This window comes from Rhinoderma darwinii, chromosome 10, assembly GCF_050947455.1.
Source record: "Rhinoderma darwinii isolate aRhiDar2 chromosome 10, aRhiDar2.hap1, whole genome shotgun sequence".
Taxonomy (NCBI): domain Eukaryota; kingdom Metazoa; phylum Chordata; class Amphibia; order Anura; family Rhinodermatidae; genus Rhinoderma; species Rhinoderma darwinii.
Window position 1 is genome coordinate 45023234 of NC_134696.1, and position 14274 is coordinate 45037507.

The 14274-nt window shown below is 42.0% G+C and overlaps 1 protein-coding gene across 2 annotated transcripts in view; it reads left to right on the plus strand.

Annotated features, from left to right (window-relative positions):
* Window positions 1-14274, plus strand: part of RNF214 (ring finger protein 214) — a 33665-nt gene that overhangs the window by 1317 nt on the left and 18074 nt on the right. The window contains exons 2-9 of one of the 2 annotated variants that reach the window (XM_075839819.1): window positions 1187-1286; window positions 2488-2778; window positions 4671-4730; window positions 4814-4954; window positions 8406-8545; window positions 10033-10101; window positions 10243-10339; window positions 11386-11474. In XM_075839819.1, the coding sequence (XP_075695934.1) occupies window positions 2647-2778; window positions 4671-4730; window positions 4814-4954; window positions 8406-8545; window positions 10033-10101; window positions 10243-10339; window positions 11386-11474 (728 nt within the window). In that variant the 5' untranslated portion in view covers window positions 1187-1286; window positions 2488-2646. The remainder of the gene's footprint in view (window positions 1-1186; window positions 1287-2487; window positions 2779-4670; window positions 4731-4813; window positions 4955-8405; window positions 8546-10032; window positions 10102-10242; window positions 10340-11385; window positions 11475-14274) is intronic. The other variant, XM_075839818.1, reaches the window with a different exon arrangement.

Below are 14274 nucleotides of genomic sequence, written 5' to 3' on the forward strand. Positions count from 1 at the left end.
TAAGCCAAGTGAACGTACCCTTAGAGTGCCCTGCTCGTTACCGCCCTCTGTTAGCAAAAAAAATAGAGAATCATTGTAAACAGAGCTTCCCCTGGCGATATGGCTGGTTGCTGGGGGTTTTAGTGGTTGGTAAAGCATAATCAAAAGATCAATAGCAGATCCTCAGATAGAAATCTGTCCATTGAAAGGATTTGGAACGCTTGATAAGAAAAACAGAGCTCAAACCACTATAAGAAACGGATCGGCGCAGAATATTTGTTCAGATTTAAAAAAAAAAAAAAAAAAAAGGGTGAACATTTACTATAAAGTTAAACTCCGGCTGCGAGCCAGTTTAAAAATTATATCCGTAAATTACATAACTAATGATTTGCTGTATCATATAAACTGTCAGGGTATGTGCACACACACTAATTATGTCCGTAATTGACGGACGTATTTCGGCCGCAAGTACCGGACCGAACACACTGCAGGGAGCCGGGCTCCTAGCATCATAGTTATGTACGATGCTAGGAGTCCCTGCCTCGCTGCAGGACAACTGTCCCATACTGAAAACATGATTACAGTACGGGACAGTTGTCCAGCAGCGAGGCAGGGACTCCTAGCATCGTACATAAGTATGATGCTAGGAGCCCGGCTCCCTGCACTGTGTTCGGTCCGGTACTTGCGGACGAAATACGTCTGTCAATTACGGACGTAATTAGTGTGTGCACATACCCTGATAGTAACTTTCTAACGGTATGTTCACACGGCTTATTTTCGGCCTCCAAACATCTGCCCATTGATTTCAATGGGAAAAAACGGCGTTCTGTTCCGACAGGCCATTTTTTTGCGCGTCTGTTTTGAAAAACGGCCGCGAAAAAGTAATGCAGGTAACTTCTTGAGACGTTTTTGGAGACTTTTTTCATAGACTCTATAGAAAAATGGCTGTAAAAAACGCAAGTGGCTTAAAAAATGTCTGAAAATCAGGAGCTGTTTTCCCTTGAAAACCGCTCCATATTTTAAGATATTTTTGGTTAAGCATGTGAACATACCCTAAATCTGGCCATACGGCGCACAGTTTATCATTTGGATTGTTGGTATAAAAAAATTCGGAAGGTAATTCAGGTGGAATTTAACCCCTTGGTGCTGCAGCCATTTTTAATTTTTCCTCCACGCCTTCCAAAAGCCCTAACTTTTTAATTTTCAGAGATTTTAATAGATTTTTATAGCACTGCTGGGGGACCGGAAGTCTGGATGCACAGTCTTCTTTGATGACAATACGACTCAGCGCGACGGGGGACCGGAAGGTATATTATTAGTTAGGAGTGTCCTAACATACTGCAGTGAGTGCACTGCTAATCATTTTTGGTTCTCGCATAACGCCTTTAACTCTTGATTTCTTCCTACCCCAGTTAAAAGATTGTAGAAGGGATTGGCTTTTCTTTAGAAAGGCCATGTGGAGAGATATTGGGAATAGGTATAGGAGCTTGGGAGGTATAACCCTTTTGACTTCTGATATCTCTCCCAACCAGGAGATCCCATGTATTTTTAAATTGTTCAGATCAGTATTAATGGTGTTAATCTGGGGTTTGTAGTTCTATTCAAATAATTTAGTGGTTTGGAATGTTGGGTTTATTCCTAGATAAGGAAGAGAATATTTGACCCACTTGAATTTGGAAAAAGGAGATAAGAGATTAAAGGGTTATTCCCAACTCAAACATTTATGGCATATCCAGAGGATATGCCTAAAGTGTCTGATTGCTCTAGGACCCGCACCTATATTGAGAACAGGCATCACCCGAACCCCATTTCACCTGGTGAGGTGGCTGCTGGCTGTGAATTCCAGGCGGGGACTAAGTGGACTAAGCGCTGCTCGGCTGTTTATGTAACTCCCATAGAACATAATGCGTGCAGCCACCTCTCCACTTAGTCCCTGCCTGGAATCTGCAGCAAGCGGCCGCTACACCAGGCAAAACGGGGGTCAAGTGACTTTAGTAAACCAGTAAAACAGATTTTAAGAAACCCCAGTGGACTCTATTGAATGCCTTCTATGGAGAGCAGTAGAGAAGGTATGTGATCAATGATGGCTCTTTTTATTAGGTTTATGAATTGCCTGGCTCCATCCGAGGTTGGATAATTTAACCCACCTGATCGATTTTTAATTAAATCTGCTAATATGTTAACCAAATGAGTAGGCAATATTTTCAAGTCTGTGTTATAGAGGTTTAGAGGATTTCCATGGTTCGGGTAGAGTAATAATTAACACATGTAGCATTTCTGAATGAATCTTACTATTTTGTATGACTTGATTAGAAGATTTTAGTAGAAATGCAGACAGGCTATGGACATACTTTTTTTGTAATTTTCGTTACTCTGTCCGGACCAGGTGATTTATTGGACTTTGCCATTTATAGAAGTATTAGGGTGGCTGTAGTATTTAAGTTAATTAATTTAGGTTTTGTGGATCTGCTGATTTGTTTTATTGAATGTTTTATTCTTCTGGTTTAGTTCCAAGTCGTTTACCACTATAAATGCTATATCCTTGAAGACCAGTCATTGCACAACTAGTGAAGTGACCTTGTCGACAAAGGGAATGCAACCTATGATATAGAGGAGAGACGTTCTACAGGTAACGTGCCCTCTGCAGAATCTGACCTCACAGACAAGATGGACCTAGCGGGAATCATGCCAGAAGGAGACTCTGTGTACCAGCTCAACATTGAGACAGACAACTGCAGACTGCAAAGTCCTGACCCTGGCATTCCTGGTTGGCTACCGACTAAGTGCATTGCAGTTCAGGTGAGATATTATGTGAACACATTGCTGGTAAAATCCGCACCTACGTTGGAGATCGCCTTAGTCCCTGATAAAACGGACACCGCTATATTAATATCATCCTGCATTAATATCTATAGATGATTTGCTCATCCTGCATAACTATTTCTAAGGAACTGAAGTCTGCGTTGATGTCATATATCTGGTAGCAGACGGGCATAAACTCTGTCTGGTCTTCCTGATTATGTGATGGTTTTCCTTTGGCCTTGCTACCATTAAGGAATTCTGAAGGAAGGATGTGCACTTGGACTGATGAGTGTCACAAAGGGTCTGTGAACCCACTGGGCCGTACCGCCTTGGCGGTAAGGCAACAGGGCGCAGGTCAATGTCTATAGTTCGTATAGGTACCTGTGGCAGCTCGGACAACAGCAATGCAGGCTCGGCTGGGACTAGGCAGTCAGGTCAGTGAGTTGGAGCAGGTCAGGCGTGGAATACAGCAAGACACAACTTTGGGATAGTATGGAATGCAGGGAACAGGAATACACTAGCAGACCATTGCATAGACAAACTAGGGAAACAACAACAATGCTCAGGCATCGAAGCAGGAGGCTTGACCCCTCTTATAGTCCAGGGTAGTCACGGGTTCAAAGTTCATCAAAAGTCTGGTGCGCCCGCTGCCCCTTTAAGAGCAGGCACGAGCGTGCGCGCGCACCCTACGGGATCCGGCTGAGGTGAGTGGAAGCGAGCGCTGGCGTCTCCTGAGGAGGAGGCTGGGGCCAGTGCCAGCCGACTCGTGGCTGCAGCTGTCAGGGGAAGATTGGAGCTGACGGCCCGCAGCCACGGACATTACAATGAGACACAACACCAACAGCTGCCCTAAAGAACTGGGCAGGTGCATAGTGGATCTTTTTCTGCAAACTGTCAGGATTGCACTGGTGCCATGTCTGCCTATAATCTGACATTAACCGTTCTCATCTTGAGAACCCCTGAGGTCCCTTGGTGGAACCCTTGTGTTTCCTAAAAATAGGCTAAGAAACATTCCGGTAAACTATGAAGGCCTCATCTGTAAGCCATATGTAAGATGACCCTCACTTTCATAGAGCTCAGGTTTAGACAAACTTTGCCGAAGTTTATTAGGGTGCACTCACACATGGCATATTTTGCCTTGTACGCTGCAGAAAACTTGAGTGCCTATAGGAAAAATATTCCGCAACTCAAGAACTAGAGAAATCTGTCTGAGTTGCGGAATATTTTTCCAATAGTCATACGTCGTAGATTTCCTGCTGCATGTTTTTTCAAGGCAATGCCATATTACAAGGGAATTCAAGGCAAATGCGCTACGTGTGCGTGCACGCTAAGTGTCCAGAAAGGAGTAGTGCAGTAAAATTAGGCTTTTGATACTATGTGAACTAAGCTGGCTCATTTTTAACATATTATGTCCGTAAGACCGCTTTAGCTGAGCTGTCACTGTTCCTTACTATTCAGTATAGAGCAACACATGGGCTCTGTTCACACATTGCTGTTGCTTAACGCCACCTGCTTGCTATGTGTACTGAATAAGAGTGCGAAGTAAAGTCTGCAACAATGTGCAGTAATACTGTGTGTGTGAATCCAGCAATGATTCTCATCTACACTTCCCCTGAGCCAGAGGAGCAGTAGTATTACATGATTCTCATTGAATATAATCTCCGCACTGACTATTAGAGGGGAAGACGCGCTCCATGAGGTTTTTGGTTTTTTTGAGTAGACAACTCCTTCAACCAGTTATAGATATTTTTGGTTTTACTATATTTTTGTTACTGTTCATATATATCCTGCAATCTATATATAAAATCTAAGTAAACTCTGCTATTATTATTATTCAGTTTTTTTCTGTTAAAATAATGTTTTATTCCCCCCCCCCCTCAACCTTGTAGACGGAGTACGAGAATCAGGATGCAGAAACAACTACAGATGAGGACACGGAGAAGCTCTTGGTGAGTGTGTATTACTTGTCTGTGTAAATCTGTTATCAGGTTCCTCTTCAATACATATTGAGATCTTCACAATATACCTGCAGAGGCTGCTTGTTGGGCGTACAGAACTACTGAAAGACAGTTACCAGGCGGTGCTTGACAGACAGATCCAGGCGGAGAAACAGATGCAGGTTCAGATAAAACAACTCAGGCAGCAGAGTGAGGAAGAAACACAAAGAGACAAGGTATGAAATCATAGAAAAAAGTATCCTGGAAATACTGTAACCCATGCATTGTCTGCTTTACATTAGGGGAGTTGTAAGATTCCTTAATGGGGCTAACCCAGCTGTAAAGAAATGGCTCTATGTATGGGGCTGTACCTGTGTAACTAATGAAGGGGCTGTGGTTTACACAAGCATTGATGACCTTGGCATACACAATGTAACCTTCAATATTTTTAAATTTTTTGGGGGGGGGACTGTGGAGATGCAAAAAAAAAGAAGAATAATTCTGCCATTGTTGAAGTTTTTTCTTATGAAATTACATATTACCCTTATCCTATGAAACCTTTTCATACCCACATTTCAAAAATGCTGTTAAAGCGATTTGAAATTAATTTGCATTGTTTCTAGCATAAATAAACACCTTTTTTTTTGTTTCCCTGTCTTCCCTGGTGCTGCTGTTAATCTGTGCTGGTGAAAGAGGGTTTTGAGCAGAATCAGTCTCCTTAGCCCTCTGGCAGCTGACATTATAGTACTTTCTTACTTTCTCTGCAGTGCAGATAGCTAACATGGAGTCCAGTGTAATGAATATATATACTGTATTTTAGCGTGTTCAGACCGCACTAGGTTTTCGTATGGGTGCATGCATAGGGGCCCAACCCGTACAATATGAAAAAAGGTACTATGCACACCAGTAGTAGTTATCCAAAGGTTGATTTTAATAGTTTCGCCAGTATCCGTGCAACGTTTCGGTCATATCCTAGACCTTCATCAGGCACTATAAAATTCATGAATGAATATATATTAGACTTGTAACATAACATGGTGTCAATGAACATATAAGGTTTGTATTGGGAATAAACATATATAATCATACAAGGAGCTATATACTGTGTGACATCCACAGTAAACACTCTATGAGAAACCAATGAAAATATAATGGAATAAAACAAAGATTTAGGGGGCATGTGCAGGGTTCATATCTGCTATCAGGATGTAAAGCGTGAGGGTATGTTCACACACACTAATTACGGACGTAATTCTGGCGTTATTGCCCCGAATTACGTCTGAAAAATGCGGCTTGAAAGCGTTGACAAACATCTGCCCATTGAAAGCAATGGGCTGACGTTTGTCTGTTCACATGAGACGTATATTTATGCGCCGCTGTCAAATGACGGCGCGTAAATAGACGCCCGCGTCAAAGAAGTAACCTGTCACTTCTTGGGGCGTAATTGGAGCCGTTATTCATTGACTCCAATGAAAAGCAGCGCCAATTACGTCCGTAATGGACGCGGCGTTCAAGCGCCTGCACATGCCGTTACGGCTGAAATGACGGGGCCGTTTTCTCCTGGAAACAGCCCCATAATTTCGGCCGTTACGGACGCTGTAGTGTGAACATGCCCTTATAATCTAGTATAAATGGTCCTGCCGATTGTAACGACTTGCAGGTACGTAACGGAGCAGCTGATGATCAACAGAGTCAGTAATGCTAAAGTACCGGTAAGTTCAGAAGTGGGTAGGTGACAGACAGTCAGGGGGAAGCAGGCCTGTGCAGGATGATGAAGTGTGGCTAGGGCTCCGGACTGGAGTAGTGCAGTCGTCTCAGACACTGGAAATTTGCTCGGGCATTGGACACAGACGGTGAAGTCGTCTCGGATACTCTGTTTGGATCGGGCACCGGACGCAGATGGTGAAGTCATCCTGGACACTCGACTTAGGCAGTGTAGCTAAACGCAGATACTGGATACAGGATACAGCTAAGGAACCATTTGCAAGACAAACGTAGGGAAATCACATCATTGCTCAGGCAAGGTGGAAGTCCTGGTTGGACAGGGACTAAGTTACTGGTGAGTGCGCTGGCCCTTTGACGGGGACGAGCGCACACGAGCACCCTAGGGGAAACAGCAGGGAGAGCCAGCAGTGTGTACCGGCGTCTCTGGGGGAGAAGCCGCTGGCAAGTCCTGGGAGACCTGCGGTCGCCGCTGCCGGTAAGTGGAGAATCCGGCAGTCAGCGACCGCGGGCATTACACCGATCAGTCTGCAGTCTAGTGGAAATGCTGCCGCCGGTCAGTCCACAGTCTTCAGTGCCTTGGTCTTTTACCTGTTTGGTTGCATTACACTTTTTATTAAAAATGAGTTTTAGGGGTTTGTACCATTTGATTTGCACAGCATGCCTACCACTTTAAAAGTGCACAATATATGTTTTGCTGTGACACGCACAATACTGATACAATAATACTGTGATACTGTGACACACACCGTAATAATTAAGACAAAAACCAGAGACTTTTAAAGTGTATAAGTATTTACCCCCTGAAAGTCAATACTTTGTGGAGTCCCCTTATTCTGCAATTACAGATGGAAGTCTCTTGGGGTATGTTTCTATTTTTGTCCATTCTTCCAGGCAAAACTGCTCCAACTCCTTCAAGTTAGATGGTTGTGTTGGTGTAGAGGGGTCTTCAAGTCATTCCAATTTTAACAATTTGGACTATTTTGTCAGGTCCATTACATAAGTTCACATATAAAATCAATTTTAATACCAGGTTGTAATGCAACAAAACAGGAAAAATACCAAGAGGGTGAATACTATTGCAAGTCACTGCAGTGTAAATGCTGCCACCGGTCAGTCCACAGTCTAGTGTAAATGCTTTCTTTATTTTACATGTAATGTTGATTTTTTAATTTGGCAACCAAAAAATAATTTGACTCCTTAATTTTTTAGACTTGGAAGCCAAAGACACCCAAGTGATTTTGTAAGCCTGGGGCCTGTTTTTATTGCCTCCCGGTGTAAAATCCAACATGCACCTCTTGGGAACTAGCTGATGGCATTCCCAGGGGCATTTGTTAGGCCCCTGGTTCTCATAGCAACCCATTGACACATCTTGTTTGCGTTATGGGGTATGTCAATGGGTTGCTAAGTGTAGCCCCCTCCTTCTATTGAAACACTTAGGCATTGTGGTGGCTATTGACTCTGGCATCTAAGCTGATTCTGGGTTATGTCATGGGAACAGCGTCTGTGCCGATTACATCACATCACTGCACTGTTCATGTTTAGTACTGTGCAGTTATAAGAGTACCCATCACTAGACTTCAGGGCACTAAACCACTAGCAATATCATCCTAAAAATGACCCTCTCAAATCTGTCCATTTTAGCATTTTGTCTAAAATGCAGTTATAATACTGAGATGAGTCCCGGTGTACCGGCCTTGGCTTCATCTGAGCATGCGCAGGACACTGTTGGGCTCCTCTCAATACCATTCTCTGAAATTTGTTAAAACACAAAATATTAATTATGGTAAGTGCTAAACCGAGAATGTACGGATTTGGGAATGTACAGAGGATCAGGGTAATTGTATCTTAGCGGCAGGGACAAGTTCTTAATACAGCACTGTTAGTTTGTCTGACGTTTCTTTGAGGCTTCTATGGTCCTCCTTTTTACGATCATTCATACATCACTAATTCTTTGTTTTTCAGGAATATCTAAAAAGCATTCAAGATCTGACAACTAAAAAAGAGGAGGCTAGAAAGAAAATAGAAAAGGAACGAAGGGAACTGTCTCAGAAGGAGCAGGATCTGGGGGCTGAATTGCTAAACTTGCAAAGCAAGAGCGAGGGGTATTTTCAAACCCATGTAGTTAAAAAAAGAAGTGTTGTACATCTTGTAATATGTGCCCTTAAAGAGATTTGTCTGGGACGTGGACATTTTTAAACACGTTAATGAAAATAGAAACAATATTTTTTTAGTATATTTAACATCACAACTTTTCTCCTGTCTCCTTCCATCTAATCGGATGACTATTCTGCAGTGAGGTTATGTCCATAGTGAAGCAACAGTTTCTTATTTATTTCATTTTCTACAGGTTTTCAGCCTTAAAAGTGTAGTCCTCTTCTAGACAACTAATGACCTATCCAAAGGGATAGGTCATCCGTACATGATCTGTGGGGGTCCGACACCTGGACCCTGCACCGTTAAGCCACTTTGGCTGCCTCTGAGCACTGAACATACATGCCGGAAGAAGTTTGCTCCGGCCACTGAATAGCAGTGAGATGCCGTACTGCAGCTCTGCTCCTTTTCAAGTGTATAGGAGCAGAGCTGAAGTTCTGCAGCACGGCCGCTATGCTATGTACGGAGCAAACGCTTCCGGCTCCGTACATCGCATAATGGGCCATAACGCTGCGGGATCCGGGTGTCCGGTGGAGAGGTCATCAGTTGTTCAGTAGTGGACAACCGATTTAAAGGCTATGTATTAAAGGCAATTATTTATTTTTTTAATAAATTAATGTTTTATTTTATTGAGAAGAAGTTTTGAATTGGGTTTTATTCAAAAACATTTTTACTTTTTGAGATACAGCTTAAAATATATGTATCCTTCAGGTCAGCAGGACGGACGTCTTCAGAGAGCTCTGGTCCTGCGTGTCTATGGCATGCAGTATCCAGCTATTATCGATGAGGACTGGTCGTGCATGTCTTAGATGTGATCGATAATATCTGGATCCTGTGTGTCAGAGACATGCAGGACCAGCACTCACTAAATCTGTAAGTCCCACTGACCTGAAGGATTCGGCTTTGACTGAAAGATACAGCTTCATTGTATCCAGGATACATAAAAGCTATGTCTCAAGAAGTAGAATGTTTTGTTTTTTTAATAAAGCCTCATCCAAAACTTTTTTTAAAATTTCAAATAAAACATTGATTTCATAAAAAAAAGGGTGTTTTCCCAGAATTGAGATTTGTCACCTATGCACATTATGCCTTAAATTGCCAGTGTATGTGATATGTCATGATTTCAATTGCGTGTCGTAACTAGAATGTAAGAGCACTTTGTATAAGCTTGTGCATACATTGATAGCTGTCAATCCTGAGTAGGACTCCTAAACCCGGAATGAGCAGGGATTTACATAACTAAATTACTAGCTATACTGAATCTTTTCCCACAAAATTATATCAATATCATGTCTCTTGTGACTGAGAGACCCACTTGTCTGCAAAATTGCAGAGATACATTTTATCTTTAAATACAGTAACAACAAATTTTCTCAAATTTGAATTTTTGTAATATGTGCAAAAACAGGGGCCTATTCAACTTAGACTTTTATTGCAGTCTTCAGAAAGAGCACGATGAAATTGAGAAAAAAATCACGGATTTATGTGCAGAGCAAACTACAGAGAGGTGAGTGGTCACATTAGTATGGATATTAAATATAAATTCCTAATTCCTTACGATACAACTATAAAGCCAACTTTCATCAAAGCCCAATTTAAAATCAGAATTCAGATTCTATTCACCACATTCATATTTTACTTTTTACAGGAAAGAGTGGGAAGCTGAGCTGACTGCACTGAGAAATAAAGCGAGTCAGGTGGACCAAAGCGCATTAGAGCAAATAGAACATGCGAAAAGAACTGAGGTATGGGCAGGTATCGCATAGGTGTTTGGAAATTGACTTCATATGTTAATATTTTGGTCCAGCACAAGACTATATTGTCTCTGAGGTTACCAGCGATGGGAGCTCTCACTTGCCCCAGAATGACAGCAACTCCCAGAGGACCCACCTCTACATGAAGATCAATCTTCACTTAGAACTTTTCAAGTTGTGAGCAGGCTCCTTCTCTTCTGGACTCCTGAGTCAGTCTTATCTCAGATGCATGGCTCTACGAAGTAGGCCTCTTTGTTACCTAGTCTGTTTATCTTTCTGTGATTCCTGAAGAACGGGTCTGTCCGTCTGAACTTGGATCTAAATCACCTCATTAGTTTTGTCGGAATCAGACGCTTTCGGATGGAGTCACTGAGGTCCGTGACCAAGATTTTCTTCTGTAGTGGATATCGGATCTCTACATCTTAATTTCCAGCCGTCCACCCCTGCCTCGGGCTTCCCTTCCCTTTTCAAAATAATATGTGTGTACATGAGGAATAACTATTTCCCGTCACCATAGGACTTGTATTTTGTATTTTGTTTAGCAGTTTTCCCCGATGCAGGCCCTATCTCTAATTCTCAATTTTCAGCACACATCGAGAAGAGAAGACTCCTACTCTCCCATCTCTATCTATCATATATACAGAAACAGCAGCAGCATGGATGTAACACTTACTAGGAAGCTACAGCAGCGTCTGCCTCTCCCTGCCTCCCTCTCAATCTGCTCCTGCAACCTCCTCCCGCCTTCGTAGACTTCTATGGGCAGCTGTAACCTGATCCCTCAGTGAGCTGATAGTCCGTCTTGTTTTGAGGAGACTAAAACAGCAGTGAATTCAGAGTGAACAGCACCTCCTGGATAAAACCAATTACTTTATTGGCCAGAAATTATAAGCATGTAGAAAGTTAAGACCTGTGTATGCATATTTTGTATTAATAAATGTAATATAGGGTTCCGTGATATGTATGAAAGGTTTGAGTTTGGTAAAATCCGTAAACTGACTGTTTTGTATTAGACTAACATGTAGACATTTCAACAATAGGTCATGGCCGTGGAGAGTCGAAGAGACCTTTTACTCATCTCATTAGAGGAGGCAGAAAAGGAAGCAGAAGTCACTCTTTCTTACCTCAGGTATGGAAGACATAATGAACAGAAGATTGTGGACTTTATTTTGTATGGGAATGATTTCTATTTAATTTTTTTCACTTAGCTGTTGGGTTTAACCCCTTAGCGCCGCAGCCAGTTTTGGCTTTTCTGACAGGGCCCCTTTTTTTTCAACAGTTTTAGGAATATCCCATATGAGGTCCTAATGCGCAACTTGACCGAAACACAGGCCTCAGAAATGTAATAGCACCTTGTGGATTTTGGGGCTTCTTTTTATAAAGGATGTTTTCCAGGCTTTATTATAGGTTTGCAGAGGCCTTGAGGTGCCAAAACAAAAGGAACAGCCCCAAAAGGACACTACTTTGAAACCCACACCCCTCAAGGCATTTATCTAGAGAGCCGTGAAAATTAAAAATTCTATTTTTTCCAATGATATTTAGATTTAGCTCCTTATTTTAGCACCACATTTTTTATTATGCAATTTCTCCCGAGTACAGCAATACCCCATATGTAGCCATAAACTGCTGCTTGGGCACACAACAGGGCTTAAAAGAGAATGAACACCATTTGGCTTTTGGAGTGCAGATTTTGCTGAATTAGTGTTTGGGCACATCTCGCGTTGCCCTGGAGTACCAGTACAGTGGAAACCCCCGAGAAGTGACCACATTTTGGAAACTACCAGACGAGTGTAGTGAGCATTTTCACCCCATAGATGTTTTCAAGAAATGAATGCACAGTGGATGGTGCCTAAGTGAAAATTGTACTTTTTCCACAGATGTGTAATTTCAGTGCCCATTATGTTGGGTCCAGCTTGTGCCGCTGGAGACAAATACCTCAAAACGGTTAAGAGGGTTCTCCTGGGTAAGGCAATGCCAAATAAGTGGACTTAAACTTCTGTTCAGGCACACTGTAGGGCTCGAAAGGGAGGGTGTGCCGTTTGGCTTTTGAAACACAGATTTTGCTTGGTAGAAGTTTTTTTGGGGGTTTTACTGGTATTTCAATTTATAATGTGGGGGCATAGGTAAGCCGTGCAGAGTACGTTAGGGCATAATAAGACGGTATAATAATGGGGTAAATAATTAATATAAATAAGCCACAGATATGTACTATTTATTGAAGCAGTCCTTTATGCACAGGCTAGAATCTGCACCTTGTTTGGACCTACCCTTCTTTGCAGTCTGGTACAATACGGGCGCCCTCGCTTGCAGCAGATGTGCTTGGGCTCTCCCCTCCTGGTTCCCTAAACATGAGGGCCTTGATGACCACCACTTGAAACTGAAGAAATGTTCTGACCTACACATCAGGATGTATTTTCATCCCTGCCTTATAAGAGCCATAACTTTTTTCTTTCCTTCGACGTAGACGTATGAGGGTTTTATTTTGTAGGACCATTTTGGGGTACATGCAACTTTTTTATCACTCTTTATTCTATTTTTGGGTGGCAAGGTGACCAAAAAACAGCAATTGTGGCATTTTGTTTTTTATTTCTTTTTTTTTATATGGCGGTATAAATGACATGTTACCATGCGGTATAAATTACATTAACTTTGTTCTGACTGTCAGTACGATTATGGACATACCAAAGTTTATAATTTTTTTTATGTTTTACAACTCTTGCACTCACTTAAAAAATAATTTGTTTTTGTTTTGAGAGCCATTACTTTTGTTATTTTTTTTCCATCTATGGAGCTGTGTGTTAGGGTTTGGTTTTTGTGAGACAATCCGTAGTTTTTATTAGTTCAATTTTGGGGTATATGCAACTATTTGATCACTTTTTATTCCATACAACCAGTGGTCTACACACCACTTAGATGCCACGGCCGCTATTGACCGTGGCATCTAAGCAGTTAAGCGGCCAAGTTCGGAGTTAGCTGATACCCACACAGGTTGAGCCTGCACCATCACCATGCCATGACCGTACGGTTGTTTGTGGGCACCCCTTGACGACAGCGCTGTGTATATATATAAGGTGATGTCAGAAAGGTGTTAAAGGCTATGGTCACTTTTGAGGTATTTTACTTTATTTCTCTGTATAGAATAGCACAGTCTACTACGCTATCCTGAATTGGACCCTATGCAGACGTTTGGCTTCTGCTCCTGGAGATCTTCCAGCACATACACTGAAAGTATTTCACAAATATGATGTGAACATAGCCTTACTGGGATCAGTTATATATATATATATATATATATATATATATATATATGTATGTATGTGTTTTTATATATATATATATATATATATATATATATATATATATATATATATATTATACTGCGGAATATGTTGCCACTTTATAAATTGCTGGAAATGAATTCTACAGTATGTAGATTATAGGCTCGTGTGAGGCTGGATATACACTTTAGATAGCTGTCGGCCGAACCATCGTTCAGCTGATTACTATACCCAACGACTCCCCCTTACAAATGCATGTTCGGTCCAAGGTAAAGGGAGAAAGCCGCTGCCAGACTCAGCGGCTTATCTCCTTATGAACAAAAGGATCATGCATGTTGAAATTCATCAGCCCGATCCTTCTCTTCTCTGACATCTGCCGTCAGGAAAGAGTCAGGATGCCGCTATACACATTAGATTGTTGGCTGGTCTCACTGAAATCAGCAGGTTCCGCCGACATATATTTAAAGTGTAGCTAAACTTTCGACAAACTTCTGACATGTCATAGTGACATCTCAGAAGTTTGGATTGGTGGGGGTCCGAGCACTGAGACCCCCACCCATCGCTAGAACGAAGCAGCTGAAACACTCGTGTGAGCGCTCAGCTGCTCCGTTTCTGTTCGGCTTTTTCCGAAAAGCCGATGCTTCGTGCACG